The 24,388-nt window shown below is 37.0% G+C and overlaps 1 protein-coding gene across 1 annotated transcript; it reads right to left on the minus strand.

The window, feature by feature from the left end:
- Positions 1-892: 892 nt before the first annotated feature.
- On the minus strand, positions 893-23,597 carry LOC140136303 (RNA-binding protein 39-like). The gene is given in 14 exon segments (XM_072158028.1): positions 893-1,755; positions 2,394-2,578; positions 2,978-3,242; positions 4,024-4,228; positions 4,856-4,921; positions 5,598-5,695; positions 5,698-5,794; positions 6,409-6,501; positions 7,271-7,391; positions 8,224-8,371; positions 8,374-8,555; positions 12,555-12,610; positions 16,181-16,273; positions 23,467-23,597. Coding segments are annotated over 13 exon segments (1,686 nt in total). The 5' UTR covers positions 16,247-16,273; positions 23,467-23,597; the 3' UTR covers positions 893-1,651.
- Positions 23,598-24,388: the final 791 nt, after the last annotated feature.

Genomic DNA, 24,388 nt, shown 5'->3' on the forward strand with positions numbered 1-24,388 from the left:
TATACTGGCAAGTTTTAGCCCCCTAAATTCACATGTGCCGAATTCGGAAGGTTTAAAAGTCAAAATGGCCACAATATTGAAAATAAATGACTAGATGCGTAGTTATTGGCCCTATTTACTTTAATTTCCATTTTATTTTCAATATTGGGGCCAATTTGACTTTAAGCCTTCCAAATTCGCACCTTTGCAGTACATGCAATCATAAGAAAATGGTCAACTTTGGGCTTGTCGTTTTATATGAAGTCAACCTAGACAATTACTGAGACTTTGCAAAGTTGTAATATAAGACTAGTAGTCATATAAAAAAAATGTTTTATAAATTTTGAAGGTGGACCACATCGACTTTGGACCCCCCTGAAAATGTTGAATTTGCAATAAATTTCATCTTCGTGAGGGCGCTGTTCGAAATGTAAATGAGTTGTGACCTCAATTGTTTGGATATGTATTGTATTTATCCTATATTTAGCATCATTGACAACAAAAAATAATTAATCTGACAAAAATGTGAATTTAGAGGGCTAAACTTGCCAGTTTACAAAACATTACATTTTTCTTGCATATTTAATGACCCCGTGACACAACGCAAGCAATTACAGATTTTTTTTTTTTTTTTACTTTTTGACAAATTGGGCATGCAGTTAGTGTGTATACAAGGTTTCAGACCTCTCTCTCTTTTGTAAAGAAGTCACAGACTCCCAAAGATGACATTTATTTAAAGGGCAACTTTTGAGTCCAAATTTAGACCCCCATACTTCAACTTTAAATGGCTGCCACAGAAAATCCGTAAGAGCTACAGACCTCAAATTTGTAGGTTTTTAATATTTTTACAGGTACAACATATGACTAAAATATAAAGCAAATCTGAGGGGGTCAGGTGGGGGACCTCCTTGATATCATATGGACTTACCCAGCAATCAAAATGAATCTAGTAACTCGTTGGCCTGATTACATCAAACCTTTGTTCCGTCACCGTACACAAATAGTACACACAAGACATCAAAAAAGATTTTTGAAGAATTTAAAAATTAGACAATCTATACAAATCATATTAAAATTCAGCATCTATTCATACATGTGAAAGATAGGCCAACATCCTGCATGTGCTCAGTGAAAATTCTCATCTACTCTATTCAAATGGTAATAGGTAAAATTTTTCTGTTAATGTGAGGGTCAATGAAGTCCCAGGCTCGCATAATTCATCAAAATACATGCTAGTCAAAAATCATGCTTAGCAACGGTCCAAATGGCACCAGTCTCACATATTACCAGTTGAACAAAGTATAACATTGATTTGTGCATAAATTTATTCACAGAGGCATATCAGAAATCATAGTTAAGACCGATTCCCCACAATGTACGCCACTTCACCCACGGTGCAGAATGGCTAAATCCATGCACTTCCACATCCTTGTATCAAAAACATCTTGCTTGAAAGCTGGTCGAGTCACAAAATATGCACCAATGACCCCCATCTTGATAAATAGCAAGTTCTTTTCATACTCTGTATGGCATCTATGGACACAATAGTCATTTTCATATGTACACTAATTAGCCTGACAAAGCATATGATGCTTATTATAACCAGGCTTATCTACTGTTCTCTTTGGCCGTGTTAGCATAGTCCCGCAGCAGCCGGAGTTGCCAGTCGGTCTCACCGACCTGTTGCTGATTGTAGTAGTGCTGTGGTCGTTGCTGATTGAGGGAATATGGCATGGTAGTTTGCTACAGGTACGTATGCAGCCGTGATCATTTTACCTGAAGATAAAGAGAAAAGAACAACAAATAAGAATCAATGGTGTGGTAATTTAATCACTTTGAAATCATTTTACATCTTGCAAACTTTTTTTTTTGATATTGCTTGTTTGATCAGAGGTACACTATTTGAAAGTCCTAAATCCATCCATCATATCTCTTCCCAAAGATTCGTATGTAACAATTACAATGGGTTTGGCATTTTGGATGGGTAAATGGGCTAATTACACATTCTGCAGTTAGTAAAATGCATGCCTGCATACACTGCTGCTATCATTCATGAAGCTTTTGCTTGTAATTTTTACACTATTTTGTACTTGGCTTTGCTGAGAAAAATCCCTGAACAGGTGGTGGATTTCACAAAGATTTACGACATATCTTAAGTCTTAACCAAAACGATACGCTAATTACAACTTTATTGCCATTCCGGTGGGGGTAGCCCCACTCTGAGCCAAAACTTATCAAAAACACTTGTCAAAAATGGGATCAAAGCTGTCAAACAATATTGTGCAAATGTTTGGGGGCCAAGACCCCCTTGAATCCACCTTTGATTGTATCTCAAATCTTGTCCACTTTTCATTACACAAGAATCTCATATTCTTGAGTTGAGTCACAGATCATGAGGCTGGCTGTCTACTTACCAGCAAACCATCGGCCATGTAAACTAGAGACTGCAGCTGAGGCTATTTGTGGTGTAGGACATTTGACATAGACATTGCCTTGTGGAGACGTTTTATCAACGTGGATGTGTAGCACTCCGCCATGTTTATTGCATTCCTCTATTACATCTTCCCGTATCTCTACATCCCAACTTGGGTTGCTTTCGCTGTAAAAGGAACAAAAAATAGAGTTAAACCAACATAAATCAACTCATGAACTTTTGGAATTAATTGACAAATCATCGTCACAGTGCTTTCATAGTTTTTGGCCATGTGAGTCTTGCATTCTTGCAGCTTGACATGATCATGTTACATGTGACCATTAACTGGGCTTGACAGTAGGTAAAGCTTGACTTGAGATTGGGTCCACTGAAAATTTCAATAGATTTCTGTGTCCCTTTGAGGCTTTTTAACAAGCAACAATGATATGCAATATATTATTGTAATGCTTAATTTGAGCCGAATTTGCCCGCCCTATATCTGTAAACAAGATGTTTTGATTAAAATATGTTTAAAGGGAAACACATGCGATTCAAAATAGTTTCTACGATAATTCATGCACTTACGTTGCGGGGTCAAACATATTTGACAGCATGAAGCAAGGCGTATTTGCAGATGGGATCGTTGCTGCTATTGCTGTCGTCACCTGATGAGCAGCCAACGCCGCAGCCTGGTGCTGTGCAGCTGCTATTGATGCTTGTAGGTCAACAGGGTTAAGCGGGATACCTGCTGCTAGTCCTTGTTGCACTTGAGGCATGGCGGGAGCACCAGGGACTTGGCCTAATGGGTTGATGGCTTCCATGGCTCCTGACGGGATACGGAAATCTTTACCTGGAGGATAGAAAAAAAGGCAAATTGTTATTGTACAATCACATATGATACTCAATGTTCTGTGTCATACAGACAACAGCAAACAGCACTGGTACTCATCTCGCTTTACCACCCTACTATAAGTTTCAAGTCAGTGTACAGCAGGAGATTGTGGATGGTATTTAGATTGTTGCTGGGACAAACCTGTTGTGAATTGTACATGGTGTTTGGCTCACCACAAAATACAAAACAACCATGTGATGGACTCTTCATTTTTGATTTTCCCACCAACAAATTCAATGTTTTTTTGGGAAATACGAATATTGATGCAAATTTCTATAAATTGTGTTGCCTTTGCTCCGCTGTTCAGTGTGCACATGAGAAAGTTGTTGATTAACAGGGTTTTATATCACCATAGTCATTTGTATCATCTGAGGAATGCCTGAACATAACAGACTCCTAGTGCAAATCATTGCAACTTACTGCACCCTTTATATGAGAGTGAAGTTCTGATTGGCTAATTGAATACCATTATCTAATGAAATTGGCCATTTCAGTTGAAATCTTTAATCTTACACACAGGGAGTCTGAATATCAAACAGGGTTACTTACATGGGTGACCCCATTTGAAATTCACACTCTGTGTGGGAGATTAAGTTCATGTCTTTCATAGAAGGTGTATGGATTTCAACTGGAATAACCAAATACGGGAACCTAACAAGATGCACAGGGCATGCATTGGGACGGCAAGTGTGAAGGGACCATTCTGTAATCCACAGGTAACATCAACAAAGTATCTTACCCTCCGCAAGTTTGACCATGAGTTGTATCCTGTCTGTAGCAGAAAGCTCTATCCCTGTCCTCTCCAGCTCATCATTATCCATAAGTGATGCCGCCTGGGCATTCTCGTTTCTCTCCGTCACATGGTTGACTTTCATCGGTCGACCTGCCAACTCAAATCCGTTGAGTTGATCCAGAGCTCTCTTGGCATCCTCCGAGTCGTGGAACTGAAGGGGAGAAACAGGTGGGTAGAAATTAACTTCTTTTTTCCCCTCAGAACCCAATTACTAATTTGTGCTTAACCCATGGGGTAGCCACTAGAGGCCTCTCAGTACCACAAAAACACACTGATACATAGTACTCCGCTGGTACAAGCTTGTATTCTCAAATTGGAAGTCAGTATTCTCGAGTGACTTCAGTACGAAATAGGCAGGGCAGCACTGGTGAAAGTTAAAGTTTTTGATTACATTTTGTATTTAAACTGCTTTACAGCAAAATACACAAATTTTATACCAAGGCTATTAAGTTGACATTATAAGTGACACGATCTGATCCAATCAGACCCAAGTCGGCAGTTATGAAATTGAGGTATAGGCTAGAGTAAGGAACAAAAAAACAATAAATAGAAACTTTGCCGTTGATAAAGATTCTGCGTACAACTCTATTGCCATTCGGAAGGGGGGGGGGTACAAGGGGTAGCCCCACTCATGAGTCAAAATTTGTTTAAAATACTTGTCAAAAATGGGATCAAAGCTGCCAAACAATATTGTGCTAATTCTTTTTAAATTAGATTAAAATAAAATAAATAAATAACATCTACTATGTCCCTTCAATTATTTTACTGTCTTACTTACTGTAATAAAGCCATATCCTTTGGATCTTTGTGTTTCACTGTCCATCATCAGCTGAATGTTATCAATCTGTAAAAAAGAAGTATAAAAAAACACACATCAACATTTACTGAAGGCCATCATGACAGAAAATAACATCAGCTTCTTCTGAATGTACATCTGCAAGTATCCTGATCACAAAATATGTGACGAGTCAGTAAGAGTCATCTTTTGTGGGTGAAGGCAAGGGGTGATGGGGTGTGCTAACTCCTTCCTGGATTGTCTAAATAAACAGTATTTGCCAAGGTGTAGCATCACTGCATCAGTACATATCTATGGGTCTATCCTCTCCACTGTTAAAAAAAAAGTGCATTGATTTATAATAGTGCGCTACGCACAGGCACAACACCTAGACGTTGATCCACAAGCCTCAGCACACTTTACCAATGCAAGTACTAACTGTAACTGCAGTCAATTATCTCAGCACAGAAAATAACAATTTGCCTTTTCTTTGGTAATTATTGGAAGTGGATTTACCTGATAAACTGTTAGAATTGTTTTATCAAGAGGTACTTATTTTATGGCATGTATACTAATTTTCCCCATTGAGTGCAACAGAAAGCGCCCCCTATGTGTCAAGAGGGCGTGAGATGGAACAGCCAAATCCCGGCTAAAACAACTAATGAGATTAAGTGATCTGTCGCGAGTGATGTCATGCCAACCGGCCAAATTTTGGATAATAGGGTTAAATCAACAAAGTACATACCTTTCCAAATGGTTCAAATATTCCCCTCAGCATCTCCTCTGTAATATTATAGTGCAGTGACCCCACATAGAGCCGCATGGGTCCTGTGCTGCCTTTTGCAGTGTCTGGTTGGTCTGTGCTGCTCGATTCTTCTCTGCCTGAGATGGTTGGACGATGATTGGCACGCCCATCAACTTCTGATTGTTGAGACCCAACGCCTAGAATGGGAGAACAACAGAATGGAATGAATGAAGGTTCACAAAGTCACTAACAATGAGTTCGGCTTTGGAGCGTGATGCACCTTGCTCTTGCGCCCATATAGATCTGTGCCGTATTCAAGCTATTTCCAAACTCCTACTTCAATGACACACAACTATCGTCGTTGGGCAGGAAAAACCTATGTGTTTTTGGCCCCTGAACATGTTTAAAACAAAACTGCCAACCAGTTACGTATTACATAAGGGGTTTTGCTCTTAACATGTTCAGGGGCCAATGACACATTGGAGGTTTTTCCTGCCCAACGATGCTATTATCTTGTTAGTGGATTTGTTACATTGTCCACAACTCTGCATGGTAACTCTTACTTCATCTTATTTGTCTCAATTTTGACCTGTAATGTATACGCAATGTATGCACTACATACACAATACAAAATCATTGTTCAGAACATCACATCACCCCCTCACCAAGTTATATACACCATATGCATCATATGTGATCTATACGATTATAGGCAACGTTCACTTGATTTGTTCTTCTGGGCGATTACTTGCTAGTAGTGTTTATCTAATGAGACCAATAAACCGATAGGGATGTTGCTATATATACTCACCAATGGGACGGATGTATCCACCTGGAATTCAACATATCCAACACCCTTTGATCTTCTTGAGTTGCGATCTGAGATTATTTTGACATCACGTACCTGTTGGATTAAGAATAATTAGAGGTTAATGACTGCGCATCAGTTCTTTTGAGGGTATTGGGAAATATCTAAACATTGTGATTTGGAACCCGAGGAATATCCCTCGGGGCTGCGCCCGAGGGATATTCCTTTTTTAAATTAAATTTACGTCACATTTTCTTCTTTTAATTTGAAAACGGAACACAATTTTAACTTTATCTGTCGTTTTCCCTGTAAAAAATCGAATAGCCCATTAAGCAAATACCGCTAGCGACCAATCACACTAGCACGCAATGTCCAAATACGGCGGCCAGTGTCCGCGTAAATTGTTCGAACGCGTAACACGTCACGTAACACGGTCATTGTAGAGCGTACTTTTAGCTACGTCACGAGAAGTGGTCATTATACTTTTTCAATGACCTGCATTTGCGTCCGCGTATTTAAAAGTTATTATCTGTGATTGGATCGCACTTGTTGCGTATATTAATGAGGTTGTGAATGAATAATCACAACTTTTTTTCACATTTCAGGTGATCCAAGGTGGTTTTACATTGATACCGTAAATCCTAAATTTAGTTATGCGCATGCAACAACAATTTCTTTGGAGGACGGTCTTATTTGTTTTTAATTTAAAAATATCGGACTATATTGGTTGGTTGCTCCAAGGTATGTTGGAATAATCTGGTTGACTAGATTGAAATGATTCTCTCATTTTATGATTCCCAGATGATTGAGAGTATTCACAATCGGCCTATATAGTATGCAGTGAGGATGCTACCATAAGTCTTACTTTTCCAACAGAGGAGAAGAAGTTTTCCAAATCTTTAGCTCTGACCCTTTGTGAAAGCTGCATCACAAACACAGTTCTGGAATCTCTGGTTTCAGGAGTTGGCTCCACATCATCATCTTTCCTACAGGAGAATAACATAAAGAGTTAAGTAATATTAACATTAAACTCAATAATAAAGGTAAAAGAAATGTCCTGATTCTTCCAAGTTTGTGATTATGATCATCCCCTTCTATGCACTCGATGACCACTGCGCTCGATGACCATGACTGTTGATCTGCCAATCAACATGATTGACTGACTGTCACTTCTGAGCTCCACTTGTTTCAGCATAGGTACAGTTATGCCGGAGCAATGTTCACAGGGCGAAGTGCCCACCTCTTATTATCATTGCAATTTTGGTCCAACTCCCTGGGTGAGGTTTGCCACTCCTCTCACACTGAGTCTGTCTACCTTCCCAGTATTATAAATGTATGCCTGTACCCATTTACAGGGACTGTCACTTGGAAGTTACAGGAGAGCATTAAATAGCTCTTCTGGGAGCCTTCAAGAAGAGCTGTTTAGAAAAGTTACAATAGAATGAAAGAAAAGAATGGTCAACTAAGGAGAGCTAAAAATCACCCACCTATATCAGATTGAAGGAGAGCAGTACAGAGTGATTGCTCTCTCTCCACCCCCCCAGGCAGTCCCAGCATTTATACACCTGAGTGAGGTTAAGGGCCTTGTCTAAATAGTGGCACAACACAATGTCACCGTCAGAGCCTGTACCATTGTGCCCTCTACTATTATAGCATGATATAATATATGTAATTTTACATGACTTCTGAAGCCTGTACTAGCTTTCAAAGAAAAATCAATTTAACTTGCAAGTTTAGATCCTCATGTGATTCTTTCCTGCTACTGAAAAAAGAACCGAAAGTGAATCAGGTATTCAATGACACATCAATGTTACTTACTTTGGGCTTTTACTCCCTCTCCTTTCTCTGTCTTTTGATCTGCTTCTCCTGTGCCTATCGCGTGATCTACTCCTACGACGGTGTCTATCATCCCGCTGCTTATCACGAGATCTGCTCCTCGCGCCTCTATCCCGGCTCCTGCTTCGCCACGACGTTCTGCTGGACTCCTGCGCCTCTCACGACTCCGGCTTCTCCTGGCGCGACCTCGGTCTCTGTCCCTGCTTCTGCTACGCTTCTCCCTGCTGCGACTCCTTCTCTTGCGTTCGCGACCAAGCTTCTCCTCCGCCTTGCTGGGCTCCGCTCCTACTGCGACTGCCCGTCCATTTTTCTCTCTGAAAAATCAAACATCAAAGGAATACAAACAATTAACAAAACATCCAATTTTGTAACATGACAATTTACTCCATTTTTACTTAACAATATCTATTCAAAATGGACATTCCCTAGTTTTTATTCTGATTTTTGTCATCTCGATTTATGCATGCTCAATGACGGAAAGAATGCCATACCAAGGATTTGTTGACACATTCCTTTATACTGCCACTGCTCGAGCAAGGCATGACATAGCATAAATGCTTTTAATTTTTCACTATGCCTACTGTATAAATGAGAAAATACCCAATTCTTTACAGAAATACACTTCTTGCTGGGTCAAGAAACTTGTCAACGCATGCCTCAAAACATGTTCCCCCTTAATTCGGCTTGATTACTTTCGACTGTATTGGAATTGAAATTTTGAGTTATGAGTGATATATTGGCTGATATTACAACCGTTTTTTTAAAGGTATTTTTAAGTCAAAATATACAAAATTGTTTTAATCATTCCCTTTAGTTTTGCTGTTAAGCACTTTGCCCATTTCTGATAAGGTGTTATATAAATGTGGTCTATTACAAATAATACTATTATTATATTATTGTTATTATTACTAAATTGGGAGTTATGGATGATGTATTGAAATATTTGAGCTTGCACCAGGTTTCTTCATATTTCAAAAGCCTGGGGTCAAATCTTGATTTGAAATTTTAGAAATTGTGAAAATCGTTACACCAGGGCAAACAACTCATTTAAGGGGAACCTCGTGATCCACAGCCTCATCCCCATAAAAAAAATTTGAGATTTGTACCATGCCATCATGATTGTGTGCCTAAGCTTTCTTGTTCATTCAGTCATTTGTACAAAGATATAGCATTCAATTTGTATTTTTAGGCAGTCAATAAGCAGAAATCACAACACTGTAGCCTATGGGACACAGTAATGCATTGATGTGTAATTCGCAAAAAATTGATGTCCGAATCAACTGAAATTTTGGAAAGAACCTTGTTTTGTGGATATCTATTCAACAACACCTTAAAAAGAGGATGCCAAAATCACGAAATACCCCTTTAAGCTTGATTACATCACAAATATGAATGCCCTTAATGTTGTTTGAATAGAGCAATTCCAGTGTACATAATAGCACCATGAAAGGAGCTGAAGGAACACCATCAACATCACTTGACTCTCATATATATACATTTCCATTCTTCAACAAAATACCAGAGCAACTTATCCACAATCATCACTAATCGCTTTGTACATGTATGACACCGATCATTGGGGACAATTATCAAACTTGGCTCCTAACAATTTATCAACCAACCAAGAGGTATATTGGTTTGAACAAATGCTGATGCCACTTTTCCCACTTCATGTAATTTTTTTTTTGGTAAATTCTTTACTCCACAATGTTTTCTTGGAAGCAATGGAAGCTAGGGCTTGTGGCGCCCAGGGCTAAAGATACATAATGATGCCCCATTTCTTGAAACAATTAAGGTAAAGCATGGTTATAATGAAGTTGATCATCGATCTTAAATTGATATTTCAAATGGTTTTGTGCTGAAATGTGCACAAAGCACACAAAAATTTGACTTTCATTGCTTGGAGGGGCACAGAATCAATGCTAAATTGGTCCATTCGGCGCCCCCTAACTTGCAGGGCTCGAAAAAATGTTAATTTCCCGGGAAGCAAGCTAAATTTCCCACAATTTATAGCATGTTTTTATATACAAAAAAAGACACTATTTCCCTCCAAATACCAGAATTTCCCTCCAAACACCAACATTTCCTGGGAATGAGCTTCCCCAATTCCCCACTTTTTCGAGCCATGCCCCTAAGGGTGGCCCAGGGCACGTGATTGATGAATTACTGATTGACGAATGGGGATTAGCAAAATGGCAGCAAAGTGATTGAATAAAATGAGGGTTGTGTCTGTTGGTGTTCCTTCTCACTGACTACTTTCATGATAGCAAGCTTGTCAAAACTTTGCTACTGTGGAAAGCAAACTCCCCGGATTCATCTCCTGAGTGCGGGTATCAAGTTTAAGTGCCACAGTTACCCGTAACATATCCCTTATATATTAAAACCCTAACACCAACAATCCCAACTCAAAAAATATTTTAAAGATGGGTGAGTTAAAAGAGCTAGAGTGATGAAATCCCGAATTGCTGATTGGAGTAGTACCGCTGGATCTCTGCAAGTTACGTGAATCGCCAAGTTCCACCAATCTGTCCCAGAACGGCTTACACTGCTGCTCGGCTGTTGCTCACTGCTCCTTTTTATCAAGTCACTTTTTATCTGCAGTTACAGACATGAGGCCAGGAGGGTCAACATATAAGTTCAGGAAATGAAGAAAGGAGTCTTTTCTTTGGGGGATTTTAATTATTTTACTTTTTTTTCCACATAAAAAGTTCATTTTGGTCAACTTTTCAACAAATTAATTGATTCCAGTACATATATTTCTTTTTGAACTAGAGTTAGTGAAAGGGATTCGAGCTGATCTTCAACAGTATAACATGCAGTTGATCATTATAATTTAACCAGTCTAGCAACAAGAAAAATAGTTTTCATTTTTTCTTTAATTAAAAATATATAGTAGTTCAAAATATTGTGTACAAAACAGCAGGGAAACTACAAAACTGTGGTATCTTGAATTCTCCAGACATCTGATCACAACTAAGCACCCATCTTTAGTACATGACACTATCTGTGTATACTCTGCTTTTTAATACTGTACTTTTTAACTGTATAAGAGCACTTGTGTCAAATGTCCAAAGATCTTCTGCAACCACTTCCAACTACTTCCAATCATGCGTTGAATGGTATATTTGAAATTTTGACACACATAAAATAAATCCAGCACTGGCAAATAAAATGTAAATGTTGTAAAGAGAAATTTGTTTCTGGGGCGAAAGTATGTTTTGGGTACATGAAGAAAGATAATAGATATATAGCACAGGCTGCTAGCACAGATAGACAACAAATGTGTGAATTTGGCAGTGCAGAGTAGATCGACCCTATTAGTTTCTCTTACCCACCTTCTTGGAATGCAACACAGCCTGGACGGTATTGATGATATAACGAGTGTGTGGGCTAGTGCAGCTAGAGAGCAACATTCTATTGCACAGAATCCAATCACGTACATTCACCCTGGGTGGGATTGAGTCTACCTGGTTACATACATATGAAGTAGTAGATGGTTGAAATATCATGTACTCACGTACAACAATTGTACTGTACTTGTGGGACTTGGCACTCACAACACAAAAATTTGTGGGACTTTTATTTTCTCTTCTTGATTGAATGAGTGATCTTGTGAAGGACACAGCATCTCAAGAGCATAAACGTTGGTGCCAATAACGTAACATTCAACACATACTTGTTCAAGCAAAAATCTGATCTCGATTCAAATATATGAAAGCCTTTGTGGCAGTTGAGACAGGATTAAGCCCTTCTTCTCTTTACCCAATAAGTAAAACTGTTCACATGATTTATTGGGGCATGGCCTTCTTTTCCTTGTTCGTTTGATAGATCAATTAGTTTTCATTTCTTCTTTCTATATAGGCCAGCAAGTTTATGTAGGTTTTTTAGCCTGGCTTGAGCATTTTGCTTTAGCCTGGTTCCATCAAGTGAGTCTCCAGATGGAGTGACAATTTAAACAAACACACCACCTATCAGAACTATACATAAATATAGTTTGCACCGATTCTGACCACGGATCACTTTTTTGTCATTATTATTTCTCAAATGCATTCATCTCGAGAGGATAAATCTATCGTACATTACTACATGAACTGTCATTCTTTTTTCATCACTTTTCTCTTTGCTAGAGAATGAATGTTCTGTGTTCATTTAAATGTTCTTTTTCTCAATCCGTTTCATACTTTGCATGTTCGTGATCTGTGTCTTTCACTCATCACAACAATATAATACAGCCAATGGCACAAGTTCAATGTGAAAATAAATGTACAAAGTAATAAAATGGCACAAAAATTAACAAACTGTTAAGTACTCACCCTTTCTTGCTGCCATTTTCTTTGTCTTCAACTGCTCCCGAGCCAGATGTCTCATCCTATATGATCCAAAACAGAGTCAGCATTATCATGGTGACAAACGCCCACAGATGTACGTACGTACAGCAGATTGTTGGGATTTGGGTGAAAGGTAAAAGCAGGGAGAAATTTAAAGGAGGAGAAAAGAAAAGAACAAACCAAAACTATGTGTTACTTTGAAATTTAAAAATGCCAGTTAAAAAAAAAGCTTTCGTTTGGAAACCACTGTTCGGATTAAAGCATGCTGCTATACGCGCATGAGACGCACATTGGTTTCCCCTGTGAAAGCAGGGTGTGTGTTGGGGATGAAAAAAATAACGTAAAAAAAGTTGCACACATTCTTTTCTTACACTTACCTTAAATTAACAAAGCATTTTCCCTAACTAGATTTGAAACCCTGACCTACAGTGAGGGAGAAATCAAAAAGGTGATGTAAGCATTGGAATTTTTAATCTTTCTTCACATATTAAGGATGTAAAGAGTAGATTAGGCATCCATGCAAATGAAGCTGATGTAGTGTGGTGACCATAAGTGCTCGTCACAAAGTATTTGAATGCTGTTAGCAGGGACTGCCGTTTGAGAGGAGTGAGAGCAATCACTCCTCTACAGCTCTTCTTAAGTTGCATTTGCAAGAGCGGTTTATAGCTCTTCTAGATGACTCATTAAATTCTTTATGCTTTAATGGCCACAGGTGCAAACAGCTCTTCTAAAGCTCTCCTTGAAGAGACCAGAAGAGCATTCTACAACTCTTTTCTAATTTTCAAAAGGCAGTCCCTGTGTTAGTATATATGCAAAAAATGTCTTCAAAATTCACAGGCCACAGCCTACATGTATGTTGCCCGGCTTAGACGTGGCCTTGGTGTCTCTCAATTTCAAAGCATTCTGCATACACGTAGTGGCTTTCGTGCTCTTTGCTCACTGGTCTTGAAATGATTGTCCTTGAAAATTTGAATATCGAGGTCTGATGTAGCACATACATTTTGCACTTCAATTCTTATGATTCGCACAGAACGGGCCAGCACAAAACATAGCTTCAAAAAATGATTAAAACCAAAAAACTGATAATGTCAACATCATCAGAGATGCAGACAGACAGACTGAGTGAGTAGTGATGTGGTTGAAGGAGGATCATGTTCCACTGCACCTTCCTCGACTCCTCTTCCCAGGTCTACACAGCCGTTGCAAGGAAGAAATTCCCCGATCATATTTCATTTCCTGAGGCAAAATGGGATGGGAGACACTTTTTCAGTTATCTAGGTTTTTTACAAAATTAAAAAAAAAAATGTAGATGCAATCTACTTTAAATATACCTAAACTAATAGTTGTACAGTAAGAGATTTCTTAAAATTCTACGGTTACAGTTAATTTATGATTACTGATCACAGCTTTCAAAAATAAAATCTTTCATCTCATAAAATCTTTCAAACTTAACCTTACACTTATAGCTCTTAACATTCAAGATATCTCTAGAATACTAAATCCTTTCCTTATCTGGAGCTCATCAACATACAACCATTTACTTTTAATATTTTCTCAATGGCATATTGTGGTCACTTTTGTGGTTTCCATTCGACACTATCCTTTCACCCTATTTCAATTACAACTTAATAGCAATCAAATCCTATGAAAGCCCGATAGATCAATGATGACTATGGAACTTTTCTAGTTTTCTTAATTATACTTTTCTGTCATTATTTTTTTTAGAATTACTTCCGACAGTTGTTTGAAGAGATGACAATTGATACAGTACTAATATCTTAGATAAATCTTATTTGCACTTCATGCATTAATTTTTTATTAATTTTATTAATGGATGAAACTACATCAAAATTACTGGTACGGTAATGGAAATTACATACATGTGATCAAGACTATCCTTACATGTATAAAGCACAAGTTTGTAACCCTTAATAATTATGTCCACCGAAATTGCTTAAACATGTAAAGAGAACAATCAAACGGGTGACGTTGTCATCTCTTTCAAAAGGGTTGTTTTTAAAGGTGTTAATTTCACAACCAAACACATGGCTTCTGAAATCGCCACAGGTCCACACCAGGGCTGTACAGTTAACACCATCCCATTAGCAAAAAAAACCCTTCTGATCCATAAGTTATGAATCGTGAAACGAAATTTCACAGTACATTGTATACCAGATAGCCAGTTGCAAAAAGAGAAAGAGTTTGAAAGAAAGAGATTTTAAAGAAACAGAGAGTTTAAAAGACATAAAGAGAGAAAGAAAGAGAGAAAGAAATGAAGGAAGGAAAATAAAAGAAAGAAAAGAAAAGAGAAAAAGAAAAGAAAAGATGGTACGGTACGGTACCTGAGTTCACAAACTAAAATTTAAATGCACTGTACAGCACTGGTTAACACTTTGTATCCATTATAACACCCATTTTTTGGTCCCCAGCATGACGGAGGCAATTGGTACAACCACCGTCAAAATTACACCCATTCATTCCACATTGTGTTGTTCCTGCTACAACAAGTTGCAGCAGTATGGAGAAACAGATTATTTACTAGATCCCATCTTATGTGTTGACTGACTGATTGACTACATGTAGAAATGTACCTCTTGAAGCTTGAGCCTTTTTTCGGCGTGCGAAACAGTTTGTCAATAGATTCTACAATGGAAATGAAACCAGGACAACTTGCGTCAGAAATCAGTGATAGCATAATAATACAAAATATCAAGTGACTATTTATAAACTGACTACATACTTGGCACATAAAACAACACACAGACCAACACTCAAATTCTTGTTGAATCACATCATGCAGGGGGAATTCTGAACGGAAGCTCATTGGAGTGGTGAAATCTTACTGATCATCAGGGCTAAATACATCAGTAACTCTCATTTTGACATCAAACTCACCTTCATAGAGTGCCGGGAAATGCATGCATGTTTCGGTTTTTAAATACAACATCATAATTCTACAAATGATTTAGTTCAAAATAATCCGTAAATTTTTATATATTTGGGGTGAATCGCAGTTAAATATTAACATTGTAATTTCATTTTTCTCTTCATTACTTGCAATCAACAAAAAAATCACTATTATTAAGAACAGTAAATATACTTTGGTTCATCGCGCTCGGTAGTCAATGCTTTTTTGTGGCTGCACCTCCAGCGTGCTGATAAACCGCCCTTGTACGCTCTAAGCGTTAACTTGTGTGCGTAACTCAATACTGCGACGAGTGAACTACATACATGTACATGCGTCACAGTGACAGTGTAACTACCGAACTTGAGGTGAACTTCAGTATAGAACACAGAACAGCACAAATGTTTCTCACAACAAAACTTGACATAAGACCTTAAAAATCATTTTCCTGATAACAAAATTAACATTTCATTTTTTGATGTAAAAATTTCTCACTGCATGAATTTGGTTTAAAAAAATAGATTGAGGCATAGTACCCACCATCATCAAATTAAACAATATGGGAATGCCATCAAATTTAAATCAATATTATATTCTCATAAATTCCACACAACGGTGAAAAAAAAAATCTATGGTACCATAACCACACATGCATACATTTTTAACAATGTTACTAACTAGCAGAAGTTTTGCAACTAAAATTTACCTTTGTTGGCGCTGTACTCCTGTATGGAGCTTCCAGCATAGCTTCCACATCAAAATCATCAGCCATCTGTTAACCTGTGTCTGTGTCCCTTATCTGAAATAATAAAAAATTATTAAGTGGTGGTGTTGACTTTGCGCCATAACTTATTTTCTACAGCACACTTTCAGGTTTGCAGGAACTTCATAATCTAAAACTCTTATTCGAATTTGCACATGATAGTTACGCATTCGAGATTCGAGTAGGTTGCTAATGTTTTTCGGTAGATCAGCCTTAGTACAACAAGTCATACCTAGAATATTTTCTCAATTAACTCATTTTTTGGCCGATTTGGATGAAAATCCCTGCTCATGATCGAGAAACTATTATTTTTACCTGGCTAGATAACACGAGTCGCCACAGTCACAGGAAAATCTGATCTGGCCTTTTTAATGTATTAATTAACGCTAATTTTCTCAAAAACTAGACCTAAAATGTTGTGCCATTTTCAGATGTAATGCAGCATTTTGTTCTGATTAAGGAGGCACACAGGATCACTAATTATCCATTATTATTCACCTCATAACTCAAAAACTATTTTTGTAAAGTATATAAAAGTATACATTTTTTGAACGGAAATGAGCTCATAAATCCATTTAAAATGTCAGTTTTGGGTCAAAAAGTACAATTTTCGAGAAAATCCAAAAAAAAACGGCTTTTTTGACCAAAAATTTTTGGTCCGCCATAAAAAAATTATTTGAAAAGCAAAAGCTGTAAAACATGAATTTTATTAATTTAGACAAATAAATCTAGAAAGTGTTTTTTTATTTTTTCGAAATTTTGCTTAGTTTTTAAAATATAGGCAAAAAATCAGTAAAAACGTGTGACCCGTATTCAAATTTTTGAATCATGGGTGATAAAAAAAGTTCTAGGCCCTAATTTAAAAAAATGAAAAAACACTATCTAGATTTTGGCCATATCTAAACGTTTGACTTAAAAACTTACCTCAGTGATGCTTCATTTAGACGATATGGCGGACCAAAAATGGTTAAAAGTGGTCAAAAGTGAACTTGCCAAAAATCGCGATTTAGAAAAATACAGCGGATTTTAGGTCCATTTTTGAAGATTATTCCATAAATATATAATCCGGTGACTTGTGACGTTTGGTCAAGTTAGAAAATGAGAAGGGGCGTCCTACTGCAGCAGATTGGCATTTTTTTGGTGATTTAGAAGGTAAAATATACAATATGACAAAATTATCCGTGCAAATTCGGCAGATGTTTATCCACATGGTGTAGCCATTTTATTTACTGCAGTCTTGTTTCCATGGTGCAGCAGAGCTTCCGGCAAAGCGCGGCGTCATAGGAGGCGACAGGGCGCATGGACAGACAGACAGGTTACGCGAATAAGTTGCACAGTGCATGGTCGTGTTGTCGCGAACGAAACCATGATTATTTAAGCACAATTTTGTCCTGTTCCGTATAAAAAAAAAAGATCATGCTCTGTATTAAAATTTGCGGACATCAGAACATTAAAATATAGCATAGAATAACTGACAAGCAATTATTTTAGCAGATAATCAGGAAGTTTTATGAAATGAAGAATAAATTGAGACATAATCATGATAATTGCGATTTCTGTTTTGTACTAATTTTCATAATTTTGCTTTAAAAATGCAATCTTTTTAATTTATCGTTTTTGGTGATTTTCATTTTTTTTTTTTTTTTTTTGGTGTTGACAAATATTGCATTTTTATGTTCATTGTCCTGATGACATGATGTTGTTACTACTCGTTGCTTTTTCTTTTTAGTTGAGAGGCACCACATGCACATGCACAGCGGCCCGTCCGCGCCAAAGATAGGCATTTTAACGCCCATTATAGCTAGGCATACACCACAGGAATCCCAAGTAAAATTTTAAAAGATTCTGATGTGTCGCATTACTCAATATTCCGTTTTTGTTATTGTAATTGTTTATTGTTATCATATTTTATTTTTAACTTTTTACGGAATATCAAACACGTACAAAGGTCATAGGCCTATTATAGGCCTAAAGCCACAATAAAGTTGTAAAATATTTTGTACCGCATAAAAAGTGAATAAAATACAACAACAAAAATTAAACAAAAGTGTGTCTGTTGTTGTTTACGTGTAAAAAGTGGGGTAAAAGTTGTAATATGTCTTGAATAAACTTCTTGTAAAACGGACAAAAAGTAGGCCTAGGCTATATATATGTTAAACGGGCAAAACACGGAGAGGTCACAAGAAAACTGAAAAACACAGAAATTTACATAGCCTAACAAAACCGAATTTCAAAAGTAGAAAACGGAACACTTATGGCTTTAAATTAGATTGTGGTTTATGCAGTAGGCCTACCGTATAGGCATCACGCATGCTATAAAGAGTGTTTTAAAACACTGCATGAAAACATTTACAAAAAATGCTTTAAAGCAGTTTACCTTTTAAAGTACCGTATGCAGAAAACATTATAAACGTGAAAGTTGAAAGTCAGACAAACATTGCAAATAAAAAGGCATTCGGCCAAAACATTCGCAAAAAGTGTTGTAAAACCAAAAGCTTTTATCGCAATCATGGTATATGGTAGACCTAATAGGCCTACTAATGGAAATGTAGTTAAAATTGGTTATGAAAAAAGCACGAATTTGCGTTTTGATTATATTTCTCGTTTGAAATTATTATTTAGCATTAAAACATTGATGAAAATGCTTTCATAAACGCGTGCTCGCTATGCCGATTTCAAATATCGACATTTTTGACATAGAGTTGTAGGCCTATGCCTAGATGGTCGATATGATGTATTGAAAAGTCAACGTTTTTGACATTGCGTTAATGGTCAATCAGGAGTAGAGAACGTTTGAAAACGAATCCGTGTTTTAATAACACTTTGAAACATTATTCAGGGCCTTAGGTATCTAATATAGGCCTACCGGTAGTAACTGCTTGCCTATTTTTTATGGTCTTCAAAATGAAGACGAGACTGAACGACCGCAGAGGCTCCCGAACCAAGGCTGGGACTGCATAAAATATAAGCTAATATAATAGTAGGGATGTCAATGAGAATTTTCAAGTTTTAAATAGGTTCAGTTTCTATGCAGAAATGAATGCCTCTCTGCTTCCGGAGTAAAATGACACCAAGATCGTCTCTGTAGGTGAAGCGGTTCCAGAGAAATTAATTTTTTTGCGCTTGAAATTTTGCCAAATTTGTAACGAAGTAAGGCTAAATTAGGGAAAATTGATTAATTAGCATAATTAAGTATGTATAAAACTGTATTAAAAGGCCGGAAATGAATGTATTTTTATATTTCTCTTCTACATGTGCCTGACTACAAATAAAAACTAAAACAAGTTCTATGTGGTTGGTCAATTTTATTTTTTAAGTGCGACAAAGTGGGCTTTCGTTCAATTTTACCCAATGGACCAGCAAATTGTTTCTGAAAAATGTTAAAGTCCAGCTCATTAAATATGCGAAAATGATCCACAGCTTCTTAAAATAAATAATTTGCATTGAAGTATTATACAGACACTAAATATGTAAGCTGCATCCATGCAGGTGGTTACCAATTGAATTTGATTTTAAATATATGCAAATGAGATGCATAAGTACAGTGTCTATGGGGAAAATGCCTAATTAAATAAAATATATTCATAAATGATCCACAGGCTAAAATAAGTACTGTTTTTTAACATCTAAGGCTAAATAAATTCTGGGCTTATTTCATACAATAACTACAATCTCTACCCATTCAAGTGGTAACCAAAAGAATAAGATTCAAAATATGCAAATGAGATATAGTGTAGAATAGATATTGGGGAAAATAGCTAATTAGTTATGCGTAAAACACTAAATTGCAATTCACTGTGTGATCCTAACATGCTGTGAAAAAGTTTTTCACAGCAAAGTTGTAGATGATTATTTAAAGATTTGAGAAATGCAAGTCACTTTTCTGATTATATCAAGGATTTGCTATGATTTCTCTCAAAAGACTGAATATTGAATTTTACCAATAGAGGCGCTAGTTTTCCAAAATGGAGACTTGAACACAAAAGTGACCTCTCTCACAGGAATCTTGGGTTCATCTTCTTTCCAAAATGGTATTGCTTATTCATGTAAGTTATGAAGATCACACCGTAAACTTGATTCAAAGATTGGTATATATTTGGTTTCAACAGTGCAAATTTACATGGCGGGTCCATGAGGAGCAATTTTGTGAATGAGAGGAAAAAGGACTTTTCAAACCATAATTTCAGACTTTATTTCCATGAACATGTATAATGTTTTTACACAGAATGATAGATAAAGGTTCAAATTTACTAATAATAAATTTTTCTCTTGCCTCAACAATATATATTGAATTTACAATGCCAATGAAGATGGTCAAGTTATACACCTGACAGATCATTCCACACATTTTGGAGTGAATTGTTGACCTCCCTAATAATAGGCCTATATTCTTGTCCAACTATACCAACTTGGTAAATCAAATAACAACAATGAAATAAATGAATGAATGAATGAATGAAATAAAACAAATTTTTAAACATAAAATAATAAGCCTAAAAAATGATGTACTATACGGGCTAAGTCTAGCCTATACTAGCAAAATATTTAGGGCCTACGTTTTCTATCGTATCTACCAGATTGCGTCATCATTACAGGGCTTCTTACGGGTAACTACTTCTTACGGATAAATTTCATCTTTTCAAGTTCAGAATGAAACTTGAAAAACAAAACAAAAACAAACAAAAAATTCACTATTATGTTCATATAAAAAAACCTATAATTTATACCACTATATCAGCACTTTTTTGCCGAAATTTATCGAGTAGGCCTACTGATTCTGGGACGGGGACGGTGGTGGTCTGTCGGCCCGCAGTTTGGCAATGCAATGGTGCAAGCTTTACCTACCTTGGAAGAGATCAATACGATAAAATACGGTAGTGATCCAGTTTATCATGTGTGCGTGTCTTTGCTAGTTGTATCGCCGCAGATGCAGCGTTACGAGAACGCGATCTATTATGGAAAACAATAATTTATTTGCTTTTGCATTTTGTAATTTTTAATGAAAAAGGGTCTTTAAAATAGCTTTTCTTATGGTTCAAATTTTAAGATTTCTTTAAAATCTATTAATGACAAGATAAAATACGGTTTGAAGATGACATTAGTGATGAAAACTCAATTTTGGCTATGTAACACTTCAGTGATCCTGTGTGCATCCTTAAGATGATATCAAATATATATTTCAAAGTTGGACATAACTCGACTTATCATGCTTATGGCCTAAATAAAAACGCGACACATATTTTGCACGCATGCATGTAAAGTCTATGCATGTATGGGAAAGCTATTTTGTGTAAAATGCATGAATTGGTATCATTGGTATTGTGCCAGTTCCAATAATTGAAACTCCCGGCTCCGACCGGGAGTTCCAACAGGTGCTGTGTATGTGTTTGTATGTGTTTAATGTGCATTATGCAGCTGTCATTTGTAAGACGCACCTATTGACCCCCGGGAAAGGTGCGTCATGGGTGCGTCATGTACCGCCATATTGATGACGATAGTACCGCCATGGAAGCAAAAGGTCCGTCACAATTTGACCAATATAAATGCGTCATGGTCAGTCAATGTGCCATGAGTGCGTCGGAAGGTGCGTCAGAAAAATAACATGGCTACACGGTCACACGGTACACATATCTCCAAACTTTCCCAAGTTCCATTATGATTTCTCACAAATCTTTTCTCTTAATACGGCAAAGATTTGTCATGACACGTTGAAACTACCTTTTGAGAAGCTATATTCTGATTTTATACGTTCATAATGTGCTGAAATAATAATTCTACGGCCGATCTACTATAGGCATTTTCTGTGTCGCGATGGTTTTGTTTACACCGAGCGTCCATGTTGGCCCACGGTAAAAGCTATCGCAGGCAGCTTTTCACTAACATGCATATTTCAAATGGCTTTTTCTATAGCTTGCTGCATATTGGATAGATCGCAGACCCTGATAGATCGATAGATGATTTCTACGCTCGTTTAAAACAATTCCGTCTATGGGTTGCAAAGTTATGATTTTTGAGACCCAAATCTTACTTAAATATTTGTGTAAATATTTATGAACATTGGTTTTTATATTCTGCGATACCTTAACTATTTTTTGGTAATTTATATTGATGAATTAAGTATACTCTCATTTTGAGTTACGGAAACATTTTTCGATGAATTGATCGGAGAAGAAAATGGTGCCCGTGATGCGGAAGTGAATGCATCCGTGCATCCTTTGTGTAAATGGTACGGTCTTTTGCATACATCATTTCTGAGATCGCTTATGAATGAAAGATGGCCTATTCCATTGTAGGATGGGGTGACAGGGGTGATAGAAATATAAAATGTTGCTCAAAAAGCAATTCGTTCCTGTGTACAAGAACGAAATTTATGTGCGTCATTGGGTGAGTCATTTCATGAAATGGTGCGTCACAATTTCAATTCATAAGTGCGTCAATGCTGTTAAATGGTGAGTCACTTTTAATGACTGAGGGTGCGTCATGGTACACAAATGTACGACGCACATGGGGACAATGACGCACCATTCCCGGGGGTCAATAGGTGCGTCTTGCAAGTGACAGCTGCATTAACATAGTCTTGAGTCTTGAGTTTGGTACTGCCCAACACTCCAAGATGGAGACAAACGGCCAGGATGTGTGATCTGCGCTGTGGTTTTTGAAATTCTTGCTTAGTCTTGGTTGCTGCCTTAGATATTTTGTTACTGCTGTTTTGAAGGGTTCCGGTTTTGTGATACTGATTAGGTGAGGTGGAAGAGAGTTCCAATCACGTATTGTCTTTGGTATAAATGAGTTTTTGTAACAGTCTTTGTTGGCTGATATGGTTGAATAGGATTCTGGATGATGATGCCGCGACTGGCGCTGGACGGGCTGTAGAAGTACATTACATACTTACATTAATACATGCTTAGCCGTCGGTACGAAGAAATCGTTGCTCGTGAGCAATATATGAATATATTGAGAGGTGAAACAGGTCGTTAATTATTGTCAATATTAATATTTTGCGATATTTATAATGAAAATAATTAACACTGAAGACACCCTATGGCACCTTCTACAACTTGAGAACAAGTCCTCAAAACGTTCGAAATTTGTAGTTACTACAACTGGTATTGTGCATGTGTGTGTACGCCACCGATGCAAAGGCTATCTTATAACTCAGTTTTCACCAATTGACAATCAATATTGGTCATGTACTTGAATTTATACAACTGATGAATTTATTTTCTTACCAATAAAAGATTATAATTGTAGCCTATTTCTCCTTACAAATGGTAGAATACGTGGAAATATTTTACGACAACCATACGCTCCCGATGGAAATTTCCCTTTCCTTATCAACATCGAAGTGTTGCCAGCTTAATGACAACCGACGATTGGGTGATGATTCCCTTAAATTTAGTTGTAAAAATAATTATATAAAATTAAAAAGAGCTAGAAAGACTAAGAGAAAACGAAAAGAAACTAGAGCAACTGTGCCCTTTGCAAGGGCACGAGGTAAGTTAGGCGGATGATTGTGACGATTCTGATGAAGCAGCAATACTGTGCTGGATAAGATAAGGATGAAAGGATCATTGCATTTAAATTTCAGCTCAATTGAAGCATTTTGAAAACTTGACCTTTGACCCCTTTGTTGCCCCCTAATGACCTTAAATGAATCTTAAAATATTTTTAGAATGTTCAGAACATCGTGAGGATCATTGCATATAAATTTCAGCTCAATTGGAGCATTTTGAAAAACTTGACCTTTGACCCCTTTATGACCCCTTAATGACATTATTTGAAATTTAAAATATTTTTAAAATATTGAGACTGTCATAAGGATCATTGCATTTAAATTTCAGCTCAATCGGAGCACTTTTGGTTAAAATGACCTTTTTTGACCCCTGTGACCCCTGCATGACCTCTGACATTAAAACACTTTATAACTTTTGTAGCCATCCACCCAATACTGCTTGTGACTGAGTTTGGTCGAAATCCGATCAAGGATGTGGCAGAAGAAGCAAATTGTGAGAAGAAAGAAGAAAGAAAGAAAGAAAGAAATGCAAAGAAAGAAATAAGTTAGGCTGCCCGCCTAACTTAAGAAAGAAAGGAGAAAGAAAGAAAGCGGGAAAGAAAGAAAGAAAGCTATGACGTATTATCATCATCCAATCC

The sequence above is a fragment of the Amphiura filiformis genome, chromosome 16 (genome assembly GCF_039555335.1).
Source record: "Amphiura filiformis chromosome 16, Afil_fr2py, whole genome shotgun sequence".
Classification (NCBI taxonomy): Eukaryota; Metazoa; Echinodermata; class Ophiuroidea; order Amphilepidida; family Amphiuridae; genus Amphiura; species Amphiura filiformis.